Below are 16994 nucleotides of genomic sequence, written 5' to 3' on the forward strand. Positions count from 1 at the left end.
GGGTGTAAACGAGCCGAGCTTGAGCGAGCTTCCCTTGTTTAGGCTTGGCTCATTTAAATTTTACTTGAGCTCAAGCTCGAGTCGAGCTCAAAGGCGAGCCAAAAAAATTAAGCTCGAGCTAATAATAAGTCGAGCCGAGCCAGCTCGCGAGTTGGCTCTTATATTTAATGTTTTTGTTTTTTTTTAAAAAAAAATAACTTCAAGCACTCTTAAACGGCTTAAGAAGTTAGTTTGCATATGAGTATTTGCTTAGCCTGGCTAGTCGAGTATGGAGCCTGAGTCAATACAGCAAGGCATTTGGTTTCAAAGAGAGAGGATATGCATCCTTTTATAGATAAGCAAACTTGGAGATTAATGTTTTCTTAACAATGTGGGACAAGTTAACAAGTTGCATTTAGACTGCATTGGGACAACGCCCCCTACAAAAAACTATTTTTTCAACGTCTCTCTCTCAATCCCCCTCACCAGTCACAACACATCTTCTACCTGAACTCTCATTTTTCACTCTTTCACTCTCGCTCATCAAATAGGTAGCGATAGTGTTTGGGTCTGTATGATTCTTCAATAGTTTATGCCTTTTGCAATCTCTCTCAATAGTTTCTGCTTGATTCTTCTTCCTTTCGTTTGGGTCTGCTCTAATTGAATCGAGGTCTTTTTAATGATTGCTCTCTCTCTCTCTCTTTGATCACGAAGGGTTTAGAATTTTTCATTCTCTAACGCTTAAATATAAATGCAATTTTAAGATTTTAATAATTATGAGATTTATAATTAATTATGTATTACTTAGTTTATATATATATATACACACACACACGAGCTTATACGAGCTTGCTCACGAGCCTAGCCGAGTCGAGCCGAGCTTGCTTCGTTTAATATTTGAGCTATGATTTGTGTTCATGAAGTGCTTCATTTAATATTCGAGTCGAGCATGAGCCGAGCTTATGCGAGCCGAGTCCGAACTTGCTCGCGAGACGCTTCGCTCACTTAACAGCCCTATATGCATGTAGGGCGTAGCTTACTAGCTTCCAAAAACTATAACTTGTAGAGTGGGGGCAAGTTGGGTAGATCATATGAATGACGCGTGGCAAACCTTAATTGGGTCAATATTGGCGGCACGTGGATTCAAGATAAACAATATATTAACTAGTTTTTTTTTTTCAACATCCTCGAGCTTTATTTCTTTACCAATTGGCCTGGTTGAGGTAAAAAAAAAAAAAAAAAAAAAAAATCCTTTAGTTTTTTTCAACAATTCGATTTAATTTTAAGATTTTTTTTTTATGAGAAAAAGAATAAAATGAAATTCGCATCATTTAAAAAAAAATACAGTATATGTGCAATTTTTCTTTTTGAGTGGCATTATGAACACAACAAGTTTTACTATAAAGTCACGTAGAATAAAACCATGATGAGGGTCATAGTTAGGCAAAATTATGTAACCTGAAATGAAACATATATATACAAGAACATAATTAGACGCATAGAAATTCTGAATCAAAGGGTTATACTTCATAGCCCACTGCCCGCACATAAGAAAATGGTGGATTAATTTTCAAAAGCCACGCCTTTAGAGGTGTCCCGCATAGAACATCTTTGGTTGTCAATGAGGATAAATCATTGTTAGAAAACGGGAACTCACGCATAAGCATTTACAATTAGATCTTAGAAATCTCAATGTTTGAAGACAGAATATTTGCCACTGCAACCTATTAGTATAAACAACTAATCCTTTCAGAAGGGTAAAAGAGGTCAGACAGTTACAAATTGTGTCTCTCTCCCTGATCTCTTCCACGAATTGCAGCTGTCACAGAGTTCGACATGTCCATATTGAACTTCCAATCCCAGTCCTGCACTATCAAGCTACTTGGTTCAACGTCAAAATAGACACAAACATATCCAATCAAACGCAACCCACACAGACATGGAAGAAGAGCACGTGGACATAAAAACGACATTGGTCGTCGTCGCAACATATATTAACCACGAATGTAAAACAACAGCTATCCAATACCCGGAAGAATCCCACCACAGTCGTCTATCTTAGCCTTTTTCCGTTTCTTTTTCTCCAAAGCGAATCGATAGGCATATAAATATCCCTTACTATCAAATCAACTAGATCGAAAAATAGTTGGAACTACACATTATAATTTAGCCACCCAAATCAATGAATATAATAACCACCACCACAATGCGAAAAATGGAATGCCGTGTATATAAGAAGAAAGCACACAAATTCATAAAATTGACCATCTTCAACTACAATTTTTTCACATCTACCACCAAATAGATGAAAAAAAAATTACACATGGAGATCGAACGCAAACAGCAAAAGGAGCAAATATATATATACCTTGTAAATTACACATTATAACTTGGACAGCACATATTTAATTTTGCATTTTCCCCTTGAAATCAAGACAAATTGGAAATTTGGAAACATGCTGCCAGCGGAACGGTATATTAAGCAATACATTGCAAATTTTTCCAGATAATATCCTGCTTATATCCAGTAACACATATAACACACCAAAGTAAATTTCTTAAGGCCTTTCTTGTACAAAGAGACACAAGACTTTGTCCCTCATTATATCTATAAGGACGAAAACTTCCCTAAGACTCTTGAGCCGCATTGGAGAGAAGATCTTTGGTCGTCAATTGTGAAAAAAATATTATTTACCAAAGGGGAGTCAGCATGGCCGTTCCGAGTTTGCATACATTTGATCTGTGGGCATATATTTGCTGTTTCAAGATTGCTTCATTACTTCACAGCTGACCCTTTGAGAAAATTGGGGAAAGCAACTTCTCCAACTCCACCAAACTGAAATACAATTAAAATAATTAGTAAGCACACTGCATCTAGCAATATGAAACATAACAAAAGTTTGCTACATAAGACGCAAATTAACAAGAAAAACTTCATAAGCAGCTTACATCTCAAATTTGCGATAGGCTTCCTTTCTTTTTGTCATGTACACATCACCATCTTTAGGTAAATTGCTAACCGCACTGTCTGCAAAAATTAGATGGAAAAGAACAAGGGAAATGGAAGGTGAGGAGTTTGGAAAATATAGAGTCAAAGAACATATATCTTGAAAGAGAACAGCAGTTAGCTTGTCAACCCACCCAGAGAACATTTACAACAAGATTTTATGCATCTCAATGCTTGAAGATTAGCGAATTTTTGTCAAAGCAACCATGGTAGCAACATAAAGATGCTTCTAATTGGTATATATAATGACTGAAGATAGCTGTCGTTGGTTAACCCAATCAATTAATAGATGCTTGCCAGTATGATGGTCCTAATGATTCACCTGCATGTATTTCTGACCAGACAATTGTTTTAGTATAACATCTAACTACAATCTAAAGAGCTGTCAGGGGAGTAGAACAAATATAGATCATAATGATCCATTTAATAATGTGCCAAACATTTTGATCTTAAACAAAAGAAAAAATAAAACTAAATATGCCAAAACTACTACTACTACTACTAAGTTATGAGAATTATTAAATGTGCAACTGACAAAGGAAATTAGCCATAAAAAGAACAATCAAGGCTCCGCTTAATAGATGTCCTCCAGATAACAACCATGAAGGAGAGAGACAGAGAACCAGTCTTGTAAAAGAAAAGTTCAAAACAAACGCACACACGCACTCAAACTATTTCCAAAGCAGGAGACAAGGAGGCCATTGTGGACATCCCATGAAGGCAGAACCATTGCATTGTATTTACACAACATTTATAATGTGCGCATTTATACTTGTAGCATTTGAGCTTAAGTTTTTCCTTTTAGAAAGGCCACTTTAAAGAATTCTTGGAGTGGCATTTTGAAATTTAGAGCTTGTTTATTACTTCATTTCTTTTCCTTTTTCTTGTTTTTGGTGATGACTCCATTTTCTACTGTGCCATCACTGCAGAGGATGGAATTTTGCCACGAGGTGCTCTGGAAAGCACACATAAGTGAATCTATTTCTATTAAACCTCCAAGCATAATACCCAAAAACAATAAGGAAGTCACTCTAAAGGAGACATACATGGAAGCGCCGCTGGTTGTTTCATCACCACGGTCCTGCGAACCTTTAGAGAAGTTTCTTTGTTTTGCTGCTGCCCACCCTGTTCAAGTAAACCAGTAGCATTAAGTAAGCATAAAGCAGTAATAGATGCACAACAGTCAAGTACAAGTAATAAGGGGGAAGACATCAATCTCCAAGGCCAAAGTTTATGGAAGCATCCAATATTTCTGAACTAATATCCCTTTGAGACCACAAACACAATAGGGGAAGAAAAGGTGAGGCAAAATCTCACTCTATAGCTGGTCAAACTCCTAATACCATAACAACATCTCCAAATGTTTCAGGTACCAAAAGGACACTAACAATTCCAATGATGATGATGAGAATCGATACAAGAAAGTATTTGATACCATCTTCTTTTCTTTTCTCTTCAATATCTTTATATGGCACTTTTTGATGTAGTGCATCAAATGATATCGGGAATGCCGAGAGCACAACTGTTCTTGGACATCCGGATTCGCACTCAGCCAGTCAGAAATTTCTTTAGACTTCACCACCTCGTTTTGATTCAAAGATTCTAACCAAATATACACCGGTCGCCATTGATCAGTACGTTGAAATCGATACGGTGGATTCTCACTATCGAACTGACTCGCTTCTTTTTCCTGCCATAAGAGAGATGGCAAATAACATTATTACAATATACTTGAAGAAACGAATTTTTGAAAATATTAATTAACTTTGCCTTTCGGTTTTCAGTACTAAGGACATAAAATCAAAATTATTCCAAGTGCTTAAAATATTTAAATTAATTTCGTTAAATTGTATCCCTAAGCATACATATAATTCCAAATCTGGAAAATAAACAGCTCGAAATTAAAAGAAATAGTAAAAATAGTGGTACCTGAAAGGGGAGTCTCATGCAATTCTGGATGGAAATGAGCCTCTGGCAGAGATCTGCGCGAGGCATGGATCTGATTCCTTCGGGAAGAGAACCGTGGTTGGCGTCGATCCAGGCTTCGACCTCGTCCATGGAGACCGCTTTGGCCTCGGGGAACGAGCAGAGCCAGGCGCGAGCCATGGTCTCCCATTCCTGGGACTGCTGGTCGCTCTGCTCGTTAGGGTTTTGATCGGTGGTCGAAGGCCCGTGATCTTCGTCTAGGGTTTGTTCCGTGGAGTTGGACATTGTTTGTGCCGCGAAAGAAGTTCGTTTTCACTACAGCTTTAAAAAAAAAAAAAAAAGTTACTGAGAATTACTGCGTCGAAAGTGTCGCATTAAGTTATATAGAAGTCCCATCCGGTAGAAAGTCACTATTACCGTCCGCACCTTTGATTTTGAAAACTTAATTATTTTAAATTATTAAGTCGATAAAAATAAATAAATTTAATCACTTAATCATTAATTTAACATATATTTTTATCTAAAATTTTTAATTAAATTTTTTTTTTTTTTTTTCTATTTTACTTAATGGCTATTCAAATCACTCTTTATTTTATTTTATTTTATTATTTATTTTTTCTAAGGATCGTATTTTTTAAACAATTATATCTTTTAATGGTCATATTTTTTACAAAATAAGTCAAATTATTCAACAGTCATATTTTCCACTTTATGTTTTCATCTTTTAATGGTCATATTATTCCCTTCTAATACCATTTATAGAGAATTTATTTTGAGGAAATCACTAATTCGACTTATTTAGTATTAATCAATTCATAGCAATAAAAATTAGAGTGCAGAAAAAACAACTCTTGATTATAATTAGAATAGCTTAATTGGTGTCCTTCAATTTTGTCAAAAACACCCATAACATTCTTTTATAGATGCATTACAAAAATAATCTTGAACGGCCACACCTACAAACTCATACGTCAACAAGTTGTACAAGAATTATATATCTAAGAAATTTCAATCTTCATATACAAAAAAACTGTTCACCATCCATGAAGTCCGAATGAAAAGCAACAATACCTTAAATTGAGATTAATTTAGCCCTTCATATCTTCAGGGCCATGCTAACTACAAAACTCTAATTACTAAACAAATTAAAAAAAGATAAAATGGGCGGAAGGAAAAACTACATGATCACACTTGAGTGCCAAAATTGTTTCTTTTTCCCGAAACTAAAAATGGTTGCAAAATTTATCTAATAAATAAACTTGGCTTCATAGTTGCACTACAAGCAAGCTATCTAGTCTTGTGAGCTTTGGACAGCTTCTTCCTTCTTTTTTTCACAGCCTTGTTTACTTTATTCCGGCGAGCCTCCCTCTTCTCCTCCTTGACTTTCTTTTTGTTCTCTTTTCTAGCAGCTTTCTTATCTGCGAGAGTTTCTGCTTCAGATTGAGATGAGAAGAAACTCACTTCGGAATCGCTTGAGTTCTCTTCGTCTTCGACTGCTTGAGACTCCGTTATATTCTCAGAAGGATTAGAATGAGCAGCTGGATTAATAGATGACCCATCAGAAGGGTCTACTGGCTGTTCAGCTGGAGACTGCTGAGCTCTTGAAAGAACGTCCTTCAGTCCTGTGATAGTCTGGTAATACATATCTTTAGTGTCCTGGCCGCTGGTTATCCTTTGTACATCCTCCTCGACATTCTTCACATGTTCTAGCGTCTTTGGGATGAATGACTGTAAAATAACACCAGAAAATGAAAAACACTCAACAATTTATGAGCAATCAAAATCTATCAGTTGTACAGAGACAAACACCCACTTCAAGTATCAATCTTGAACCCAATTTAGGGGATCTTAAAATTTGCCATGAAAAGGGGATAGATGATGAAAAGAAACTCCTAGAACATAATGCCACTGCCACACAGTTTTTTTTTTTTAGGGGGGTAAGTTAGCCAGGGAGGGATAAGAAACTGTTACCTGCACAAACACATGGTCTGCAATTTCATCCTCCACAGATATGTCTCCTCTGGCCAAAATTTTTTGTTGCACCTGAAACGAGTTGAAAGCAGTCTCAATAAAAATATCCTGAAGTCCATCAGAAAATTTGAGAGTATAAATTACCAAACCTCTTCCAGATAACTGTCCACAGCCTCCTCAGCAATAGAAGGATCAACTATAAAATCAAAGAGTTCGCGTTTCGTCATAACAGCTACACCATGTTTTCTAAAGAAATCCTGCATGCCACCAAAGCTTAGTTAACTCATACTGCTGACTACAAGCACTTTTAGTTTGATATTTTTGGTTTCAGAGAACGTACATAAATATGGACACAATCTTGACGTAGGAATTCAAGGGCATGAGGGTGATCAAGATCAACCGACTGAGAGACATCTATAATATACAAGTGACCCTGCAAATAAAGAAGAAAATAAATCAAAATGTCCACAAATTACGCATGGAATCAATTCAATATTAGCGCCCCCCCCCAAAAAAAAAAAAAAGCGCACACAAATATAATTGGGGCTCACCTCAAAATAAAGTACGTTATATTCACTGAGATCTCCATGCACCAGTTTACACTTCTGATATAATGTCCGCATTGCAATAATCATCTGAAAAAAGCAATGCCAAGAAGATATTTTGATCATTTCAACAAGACAGCAAATTATGACACTAAGCCCCTTACACTTGCCGAAGAAAGCTATAATAGAAGCATTTGTTGTTGATGCGTAAACCAATACCAAATTTGTTAAAAAATAAAAGTATAATTTCGTAAGATTAAGCATATCAAAAGACAGACGATTTTATATAACTAAAAAATCTCTTTATCTAGGCTGCTCCAACCAGATCTATTCAAGTGATAAACCTCACCCCACCTATACTATCAACCATCCCGCCATCATTCTAGATGACAGGTTCCACTTGACATAACTAAGTACCTATAGGTCCAAATCAACGAAAAATCCACCATCATCTTATACATCAGAGACCACTTAATAACTAATATTTTCCCCCAACATTCTAGAGAGCAGGCTCCACACTTCATAACAGAGAATTCTTGAAGAATGACTAAAAAGATATGAACACACCTCCATATAACCTTCACGTAACCTGTCAAGCGATAAGGCAGCATCCTTAAGTCGAGGTGCGGCCCAACCTGCTTTCCCTGTACAAGTACAACCACCAATAAACTTCAACAACTCTACTTTAGAAGCCCAAACTCAATTCCGTTCACAAGAGAATAAGTGAGGAGAAGAAAATAAATGAAAACGAAAAATCTTCGCGTAAACACCTTCAAATTAAAATGACTAAGAAAGTATTTAATCTGTATTGAGGATAACTGCAGGGACCCCACTTACTACTAATATATATGATTGACATGTTGGGTGGGAGCCCAATTTATTGTTCTTTGCACAAAATTCTGATTAAAAAGTCACATCCATCTAACTATATTTATTATAACACACCAATGCACACAATACCTATGAATTCCATGACCAGAACATGAAGTCTCAAAAGAATTGGAGTGGGGCACCTAATTCCCGCTGCCTTCACCCTGCAGTTCACAGTGACCATATTAAATACAATATGACAGCTCAAACAACTGAAATACATTGCTCCTCCACTAGATCTTCATACGTTTACTGAAATAAAATGTCATTTCCTCTCCAAAAACTTAAAATCCTAAAAGACTTAAAAGCATCAGGAACAATGTGTTGGTCTTACCTCATAAGGTTCCTCATCTCTTTCTCAGCCCATGTTTTCACCATTTTCCTGGGATTATGCCTGCAGTATCCATTTTTGTAACGGATGTCACCTTCGACATAACGATCTCTGTCCCTGTTATCGTTTAGATCACCAAGTTAAATTCGTTACCAAGCTACAAGCAAGAACAAAGTCTCTGAACCATGGAACTAAGCCACAAGATTATCAAGCTAAAAGGGTCACCTGGACATACTTAAATACCAGAATAGAAGTTTTATATATTTTGATTGCCAGCTCCTGACCATCAGATCTGGTTGCATGATAGACATTTGCCTGTTGAAAAAAATGATTGCAAGATAAGGACATATTACCCAACAATTCAGACTTTGTAAGAATTGAAACTGGTACGCGCTATAGGTATCAGTACAGAAATGAAAACTAGCACTGCATTACATACTTCTTTTCCAGTTGAAATACAGCCATTAATATCATGAAATACACCTCGATTCAACATCTTAAATAAAGCCATGCGAGTTCTTGGATCAATGGCCTGGAGGACAATATAAAGAGAATCAGGTAAAAGTTTATGTTTTTTGATAGTTCAAAAATGCCGATAAAGATTACAATGTTTCACCTGCTCAACAGTCGCACGGTCTGCTTTATCAGTAGTTTTAGTTTTACCAATGGCCATCTCTCGAACACTTTCACAAATTGCAGCCATCACAGAGTTTGACATTCTTACATTCAACCTCCCCTCCCACTCCTGCACTATCAATTTGACTTGGTTAAAAGTGAAAAACAGACACAAACATAATCAATCAAACACAAACCACACAAACATGGAAAAGCAGGGATTGATACATATATAGTAAAAATAATGAGATTATTAATGACTTGTATTAACAAAAAGGGTAAATTCAAATCCAAGAAATTAAGATATAATCCCTTAAAACCAAATCAACTAGCTCAAAAAATGTGTTTAAAGCACAATATAATTTGGACATCACACATTACCCTCAATTTCACCAAAATTTTCAAGGCTAAGACTATCAATTTCTTCTCCAATTTTTTTTTTTTTTTTTTTTTTTAACGAGGGACTCCTCTAAGAGAGGGTCACTTTGTGTACCCACCCCTGTTAGGTAAACTTCGGACCCGTGTAAAACGCCCCCTCTACACGAATCGGGTAATACGGGCTGGCCTCAATGAATGTTTGCACCCAAGAGGATTCGAACCTTAGAATTCATGGACTATCACAAAGATCAAGGCTCTTACCACTTGAGCCAACCCCTAAGGGTTCTTCTCAAATTAATTAGTACATTACCATGAATGTGAAACTTAATCATGGTCTCTATGAACCAAATGAGCAACTTCAAAGTGCAATTCCCTAGCACCCTATTTGGTCAACAAGATAAGCAACATTGTATATAATAAAAGAGCATAGAAATTAATCAAATTTCCCATCTTTTCCTACAATTCAAACACATTAATTGCACACAGAACGAACATACCTCCAAAGGCGAAGCTCGAATGCCAATCGCATTCGGATTGGCAAACCTCTGGTTACGATTTGAGAGCGGTTGAAGCGTCAATGTATTTGAGAGAGAGTGCATCCCACCATGAGCGTTGGGACGCCTCGAGTTGAGTGTGAAACTCCCCTCCACAGCTTCGTAGTCATCCTTGGAGTCCAACCAATCCAACGCCTCTCCTACTTCCGAGTCTAATGACCAAAGCTTTTCTTCCTCTTCTACTTCTTCCTCCTCTTTCTCTTTCTCTTCGTTAGCGGCCATTAGAGCGTTGTGTTAGGATTTTGCAATATTTTCAGTTTGTTACCTGGAAAGAAGTAAATAAATTGATTATTTTTTGGCTGTCTCAATTTCTCAAATATAGAAAAAGGGAAAATATCATTCATGGTAATAGTGCCTTTGGTTTGGCTAGTACCAAATTGGTCCTTGTAGTTTCAAAACTTATCCTGAAGGTCCTTGAGGTTTTCAAAATATCACATAAATCGAAATTTTACTTGACCGCAAGACTTAGAAAGACTTAGAAAGACTTAGAACAATAGGTGATTTCTCTAACACCATCCCAATTTGTCAAGCCCTAAAAAAATTAATGAGTGACACCGCATGACCCATTTGAGCCGTTTAGTTAACTAGTAGTGACCCGACACGTCTGATTTATTGAGTTTTTTTTTTTGCTTCTGCAACCATGAAACCACCCATATGTCAGTAACATGGCAGTGTTTTTTTTTCTTCTTTCATTTTCTCAGTAACCAAACAGAAGTTTCCTGAAAAGAAAATTGGGTTTTACTGCAAAGGACTTACGGGATTTTCGAATCAAACGGAAAGTATTGAATCAAACGACGGATAGACCGAGAGAGAGAGGGAGAGCAGCGCTGCTACGTGAGAGTAAGACCTGGAGACGACGGAGAGACAGAGAGAGGGAGTTCCGAGCCGGAGATGATGGAGTCACGGACTGTGGCCTGTGAGTGAGAGACTGTGCCGTGCAACAGAGTCACGGCAGCCGTGTTCTCTGAGCCGACAGAGACAGAGAGAGGGAGAGCGTGACGCTGTGAGAGGCGGCTGGAACTGGAAGTGGTGTGGAACATAGAAGAGTGACCCTTTATAGGTTTCGTTTTTTTGGATCCGGCTTCTGTATGCTGTAAAAGTATTGGAGGGCTCAGATTTAATCACATTTCTTTTAAGCCACACGTTGTCGTTTTTAACTAAAATTTGATTAAATTTAACTTATCATGGGTCAAGCAGTTTGACCCGTTTGACACCCGAATCCGTTTAAACTAAGTGGCTTGGCCCCTTTCTATTAAAGTGCGCACCAAACTTGGTCCCCAAGCCCAAGTTCTCCCTTTTTTTCTTTTTCTTTTTTAATGTAATAATCTGCAAGCAACTCTCTCTTTCTTTTTTCTTTCTTTTTTGTTTTTTAAAAATAACATTTAACTAGCAAAATTAAGACAACGTTGGATGAAAATCATACGTTCAACTGAAAATGGGCCAAATTTGACCCGATTCAATGTTTCTTGGACTGAACCTCAAGAAGAGGGCTGCCACTAAAGGTGGGATAATGTAAAACAGGCACACCGCGTGAGCATGCCACGCACGCCACGTGCGCTGAATCACGTCTCTTAAAGGTGGGTTGTCAAGCAGTCCACAAAGGAACTAACTTGGAGTGATGCTTGCAACAACAAGAAGAGAGCTTGAAGGCCATGACATGTGAGAGGCAGCACTGAATTCAGTTGTTTTGAAACCATTAAAGGAAAGCTTGTAACACTTGGAATTTATTGAACCTACAAATAATGAAAATATAACAAAAAATATTAATCAAATCTCGAAACATAAATATAGTAAGCGTCGTGGTCGTAATAATGTTAAGCATGAATAATTTGAAGTGTTAAAACGTCGAACATAAGACAATTTGGCTTGAAAGAGACTTTAGAAAAATTAGGATCATACCCATCCCGTTCAAATGTCAAGTCCCCCGTTCGACCAAATTCTCACAACATATGGCATCTTGAGGGAAAAGAGCAAGAAAAATCAACGGTTGATATCAAATCATACAAAATCAAGTGACCACATTAGACCGAAGAACGCGTTGTTCGAATAATAGAGGGTATTTCCAGTAATAGGATCCTCTCCATTTCAATTGAAGATGATCCATTTAGTGTAAAATGAAGGGTATAATTAAAAACACAAAACACAAATATAGTGAGTGTCACAGTCATTAAAAGGTCAAACGTAAGACAATTTGGCTCGAAAAAGACTTAAAGATTATACCCATCCCGTTTAAATGTCGAGTCCCCCGTTCAACCAAATTCTCACAACATGTGGCATTTTGAAGAAAAAGTGTGAGAAAGATCAACATTTCATATCAAATCATACAAAATTAAATGACTATGTTAAACCGAAGAACCCATTGTTCGAATAGAGGGTATCTGGTGCAGTGACATATGTCACCTATTCATTCATTAATGATGACTCCTCAAACTAAAATTTCAAAGCAATCTTGCCCCTACAGTTAAATTCCAGATTTCGCACTTGGTGACATATATCACCTATTCATTTTATTAGTTTGTCCAATATCCAATTAGTTTTATATAATTGCCCCCACCAAGAACAAGAAAAAACTAGCCATGCTTGAAAATACTTTGCCTCCCAGTACCACAATTGTGAGCATGTGGTGACTCTTCTTAAAGAAGACGCATTAATCGCACAGAGCACTCATAGCACAACTTTGGGTCAGCCGCTGGACCATTTCCCACGAGACCATTTTCTTTGCCTGCATGTGGTCCATTGGAGCACATTGCAATAGCCAATAGCACGTGGATCATTAGTGTCTGCATCCTATCATCTTATGCGCATGGTGCCTCCTCCTTGGCCTAGCACAATTCATATATCAAAAGCAACTTTTTGGAGAAGACTCCACAGTCCCACACCAGCTTTGTTGACAGTTGCACTAAGATCTTTTTTTTTTTAAAAAAAAAAAAAGAAAATCTGACAGAACTTATGAAATTGTAATTCAAACTTGAACACAGAATACTTTGTTTTGATAGTATAGAAAACTATTACTTATTCTAAAATGATAAAATGATAAAAATGGTAAATTGAATTTACTTATTAGTTCAATAATCGGAAAATTAAGAAGGTTTTACACACTTCATACAAAAATAACTACAAAAAAGATAAATTAAATGACAGAATTTTTTTTTTTTTTTGAAAAAAAAAATCATACACCAAGTTTAATATCGCCCAAGTCAATCTGAGCAGCAATCTCCTCAAGCTGCTTCTTGACGCTCATATCAATCAGCTTGGACCCGGCGCTCCCGTATCTGACGGTGAAGCCGGCCACCAAGCTGGGGTCGATCACGGTCTTGATCCTCACATTCTTAGCCCCGGTCAGCTTCTGCACCTGCTTGGCGATCTGGGCCAAGTGCTGTGACTCCAGCTTCACCACCGAGCTAACCACCGCCAGCTCCGTGTCGGTGAGCTTGTTGTGCACCACCTCGAACTCCGTCACTATCTCGTTGATAAGGTCGATCCTTCGGGAGTCCACCAGGATATTGAGGAAGTTGGTCGTGAAGGGCTGGAGGCCACCCGAGGCCGCAATTTCGTCGAGCGTCTTGCGCTTCTTCTCCACGTCGATGGTGGGGTTCACGAAGTAGTCGTACACCGATGGGTCGGAGAAGAACTTCTCGATCTTCTCCACGTCGCCGGTGGTGGCTTCGAGGGTGTTGTTGGCCAAGGCCACATCGGCGAGCGCCACGGCGTAGCTGGTGGCTGCTGCGGAAGCCATTCTGGGGCCGCCGCTACAGTTTGTGGCGGCGAATTTGAGTCTGAGGGATGGGAATGTGGTGGAGAAGGAGAGGCTGTGAATGGGTTTGTGGGTTTTGATTGGAATTGGGGTTCGAGCAGACGGTGGGGATTTGGTGGATTGGAGGGAGATGGGGGTGTGTTGGAGGGCAGCCATGGCTAGTTGATTGGCTGCTGCTGCTGGTGATTTGGGTGAGGGGATTGAGGTGGAGGTCGAATTGGGGGGGTTTTGGTGTGGAAATGGACGGATGGGATTGTGAGGACCGTATGATCGATGGTTGTTTGGAGTACCGTTGGCCTCTTATCTGCAAAAGATAAGGAGTTAAAACGTGGATGCATTCAATTTGTTGAGGGAATTTTGAATTAAGCACAACCTCAGGTTTTTTTTTTTTCGCCAAAAAGTGTGAGGGAGGGGGAGTTCAGAGTCGATAGCTTTCTATTTTTTCATTCAAAATAATAATAATAATAATAATAATAATTTTTTTACGTCTCATAAAAAAAAAAAAAATTATAAAACGTAATTTTTAGTTGATTGAATTACCCCATAAAGCATTGTTATTTTATGTTATTGGTCTAACTATAATTAACACAATGCTTTATGAAACCAGGGAATAATATAGCAAGAATTAAGAGATAGACACATGTTAAATGTCAAAGTAAGATGTACATCAAATCCTTTGAAAATTATTTGGATCACTACGTTGTCACCCGCGATAGAAATCTCATTTTTGTCGTATCAATTGTAACATCCGTTTATAACCCTTAGGCCCATGGACCGGTTTGCTAGTCCAGCTAGGCCTAAGGGAAGCCCAGTGATTGGATGAACAATGAGTTGTTATGTTCCTAAATCTTGTTTAGAAAGGAAATATATATATATATATATACATCATTTAATTGGAAGCATAGGGTGATGTGTGAGGATTGTGATTCCCTGCAAAAGGGAGTCGCCAGCCAAAAAACTGGGCCTCCGTTCCTGAGAGGGGCCCCGCTGATCAAGGGGTCCTCACATAGCTCGTACACTTTCCTTTGCTCCTCCTTTCTCTTACATGCATCCTCCCCTATAATGACAGTAAAAATTATGGGAAAAATTAAATTTGATCCTTATGTATTCATGTGATTTCAAATTAGTCTTTATGTTTTCAATTTCAATAATTAGATCCTTAAGTATTCTTTTGATTTTAAATAGATCCCTCTGTCATTTTACCATCTTATTAATTAATAATATGTCACATCAAACCAATTAATTAATCCCTCATAACTCTTATTTAACACTGACTACTTTAATACCATATAAAATCACCGACGATTCTAATTTCATTTCCTTTTCATTTGCAGCACCAAGAACCAAACAAAAGCTCAACATCTTCAATAAAACAGCCACTTAAAACAATACATGAAGTATTTAATTACAGTCAATACATTATAATGGAGTTAGGTGTGTCAATCTGAAATTTTGATGGCATGTGGTAAGATTCTCTTGGTAAAGGACACTAGGATTTTGTAAGATTATGATGGTAATGTGAAAGGCCATAGGAACCCTTCACTTGCTTCAAAGAGGCGCCCATAGTAACCGATAAATGGCCCATTATTTCCTCCATAAATAATTAGAGAAAAAATGCCAGCGTGCATCACTTGCATGTTGAGTGATTTTCCACGTAATTGTTGTGGATTACGTAGTCATATCCATTTTAATCTTCAGCAGCAAGTAACATCCGCATGTCAAACCTTTTGATCTCAACTTCACACATGACACAACAACATCAATGATGTACATATACATATATATGTAATATATTAAATGAATTTAATAATATGAAGATCATTATCAGATGTGAAAAACATCTTAGTATGATAATCCATATGAGTCAGCGGACGACAGACACACCAACATAATCTATCTTATATGCAACTAGGATTTCTTAGGAGGGACCAACATATTAATTAAATAATTTATTTTACTATTTTTATCAATTTATTTTAAAAAATAAATAAATAATAATTTAACGTGTTATTAAAGTATAGGTTTTGAGTTAAAATATATATATATATATTAACCATTTTCTATGATAATAGTAATATATATGTGGATTCATTTTAGTTCATTTTTATCAAAACAAGAGGTCGTCTTAATTTCGTTAAACAAAATATAAATAGTTTAATTAACCAGAAAAGAATTCGATATTTTCCACATCTCTTATGATTTCTTCTGTGGCCTTTTCTCACACATGTGAATATGTGATAGTGGTTTGTTCCGTAACAAGAAGGGCTTGCAAGATATGGACAACACGCAAATTGTTATTTATGACGTCTTTATGAATATTCTTTTTTTTTTTTCTTAAACAAACATATGTTTAAAATATATATGTCATAATTATGAAATACACTTTAAAAAATATATGCTTTCTTAACCATTTAAAGAAAAATTGATTTTTTTTTTTTTGAATTGGCTTGAGATGACTTCAGAATATGAGGGGTATATTGAACCGTACTGTAGTGTAAATGTACTATATTACTATAAATGCAATTATTCTCTGCACTGATTATATCATCAGTAATATTAATAAGATATGCTTTTTCCTATTTATATACTGTAGCATGCTCAAATATCAACGTCGTTACGTCGCTATTGAATATGTGGAATAATTATTGAGTTTTTTTCTCTTCCATTGGTCTGGGGTCTTTAATCCAGAAGTTCCTCTCGTAATGATCTCATATGAAGGGGGGCAGACCAGGTCTTTCCCTGACCATATCAATTGGGCAGTTAGAACGAACTCATAAATATTTATCTGACTTCAATTGGGGCACTATACATTCTTCTAGAGGACAAACGTATTTAATAGCTTTACGCTACAGTGCAAAGGAGCTCTCAATCCACAGTAGGATGTACTCGGATCGGGTGAAACGAGGCTGCTTCATGTGAGAGAGCACCCGATTAAAGAGAGTCCGTTTCGAAATTGGACTTTTGGGATCAAGACGTGTCTCTTGTGTCTTGTTATTGGCCACGTGTTTCAATTTTAAGGGGTAGTTCCATGTCTTAATTTTCAATTTGGCTTTAGTGATGGTGT

The 16994-nt window shown here is 37.1% G+C and overlaps 3 protein-coding genes across 3 annotated transcripts; all 3 read right to left on the reverse strand.

The window, feature by feature from the left end:
* Nucleotides 1-2318: 2318 nt before the first annotated feature.
* Nucleotides 2319-5240, reverse strand: LOC132175173 (uncharacterized). Its single transcript, XM_059587026.1, has 5 exons — nucleotides 4916-5240; nucleotides 4422-4676; nucleotides 4033-4111; nucleotides 2929-3007; nucleotides 2319-2815 (listed from the first exon to the last, which is right to left on the reverse strand). The coding sequence occupies exons 1-5, from the start codon at nucleotides 5195-5197 to the stop codon at nucleotides 2761-2763; spliced, it is 750 nt and encodes a 249-aa protein (XP_059443009.1). The 5' UTR covers nucleotides 5198-5240; the 3' UTR covers nucleotides 2319-2760.
* Nucleotides 5241-5883: 643 nt separating this feature from the next.
* Nucleotides 5884-11215, reverse strand: LOC132176444 (uncharacterized). Its single transcript, XM_059588649.1, has 13 exons — nucleotides 10933-11215; nucleotides 10120-10441; nucleotides 9246-9374; nucleotides 9069-9161; nucleotides 8865-8944; nucleotides 8633-8746; nucleotides 8389-8462; nucleotides 7996-8072; nucleotides 7435-7518; nucleotides 7224-7316; nucleotides 7033-7140; nucleotides 6884-6955; nucleotides 5884-6640 (listed from the first exon to the last, which is right to left on the reverse strand). The coding sequence occupies exons 2-13, from the start codon at nucleotides 10396-10398 to the stop codon at nucleotides 6200-6202; spliced, it is 1644 nt and encodes a 547-aa protein (XP_059444632.1). The 5' UTR covers nucleotides 10399-10441; nucleotides 10933-11215; the 3' UTR covers nucleotides 5884-6199.
* Nucleotides 11216-13207: 1992 nt separating this feature from the next.
* Nucleotides 13208-14180, reverse strand: LOC132175369 (ATP synthase subunit delta, chloroplastic-like). Its single transcript, XM_059587302.1, has one exon. The coding sequence runs from the start codon at nucleotides 14084-14086 to the stop codon at nucleotides 13346-13348; it is 741 nt and encodes a 246-aa protein (XP_059443285.1). The 5' UTR covers nucleotides 14087-14180; the 3' UTR covers nucleotides 13208-13345.
* Between the last annotated feature and the right edge of the window lie 2814 nt (nucleotides 14181-16994).

This window comes from Corylus avellana, chromosome ca3 (assembly GCF_901000735.1).
Source record: "Corylus avellana chromosome ca3, CavTom2PMs-1.0".
Lineage (NCBI taxonomy): Eukaryota > Viridiplantae > Streptophyta > Magnoliopsida > Fagales > Betulaceae > Corylus > Corylus avellana.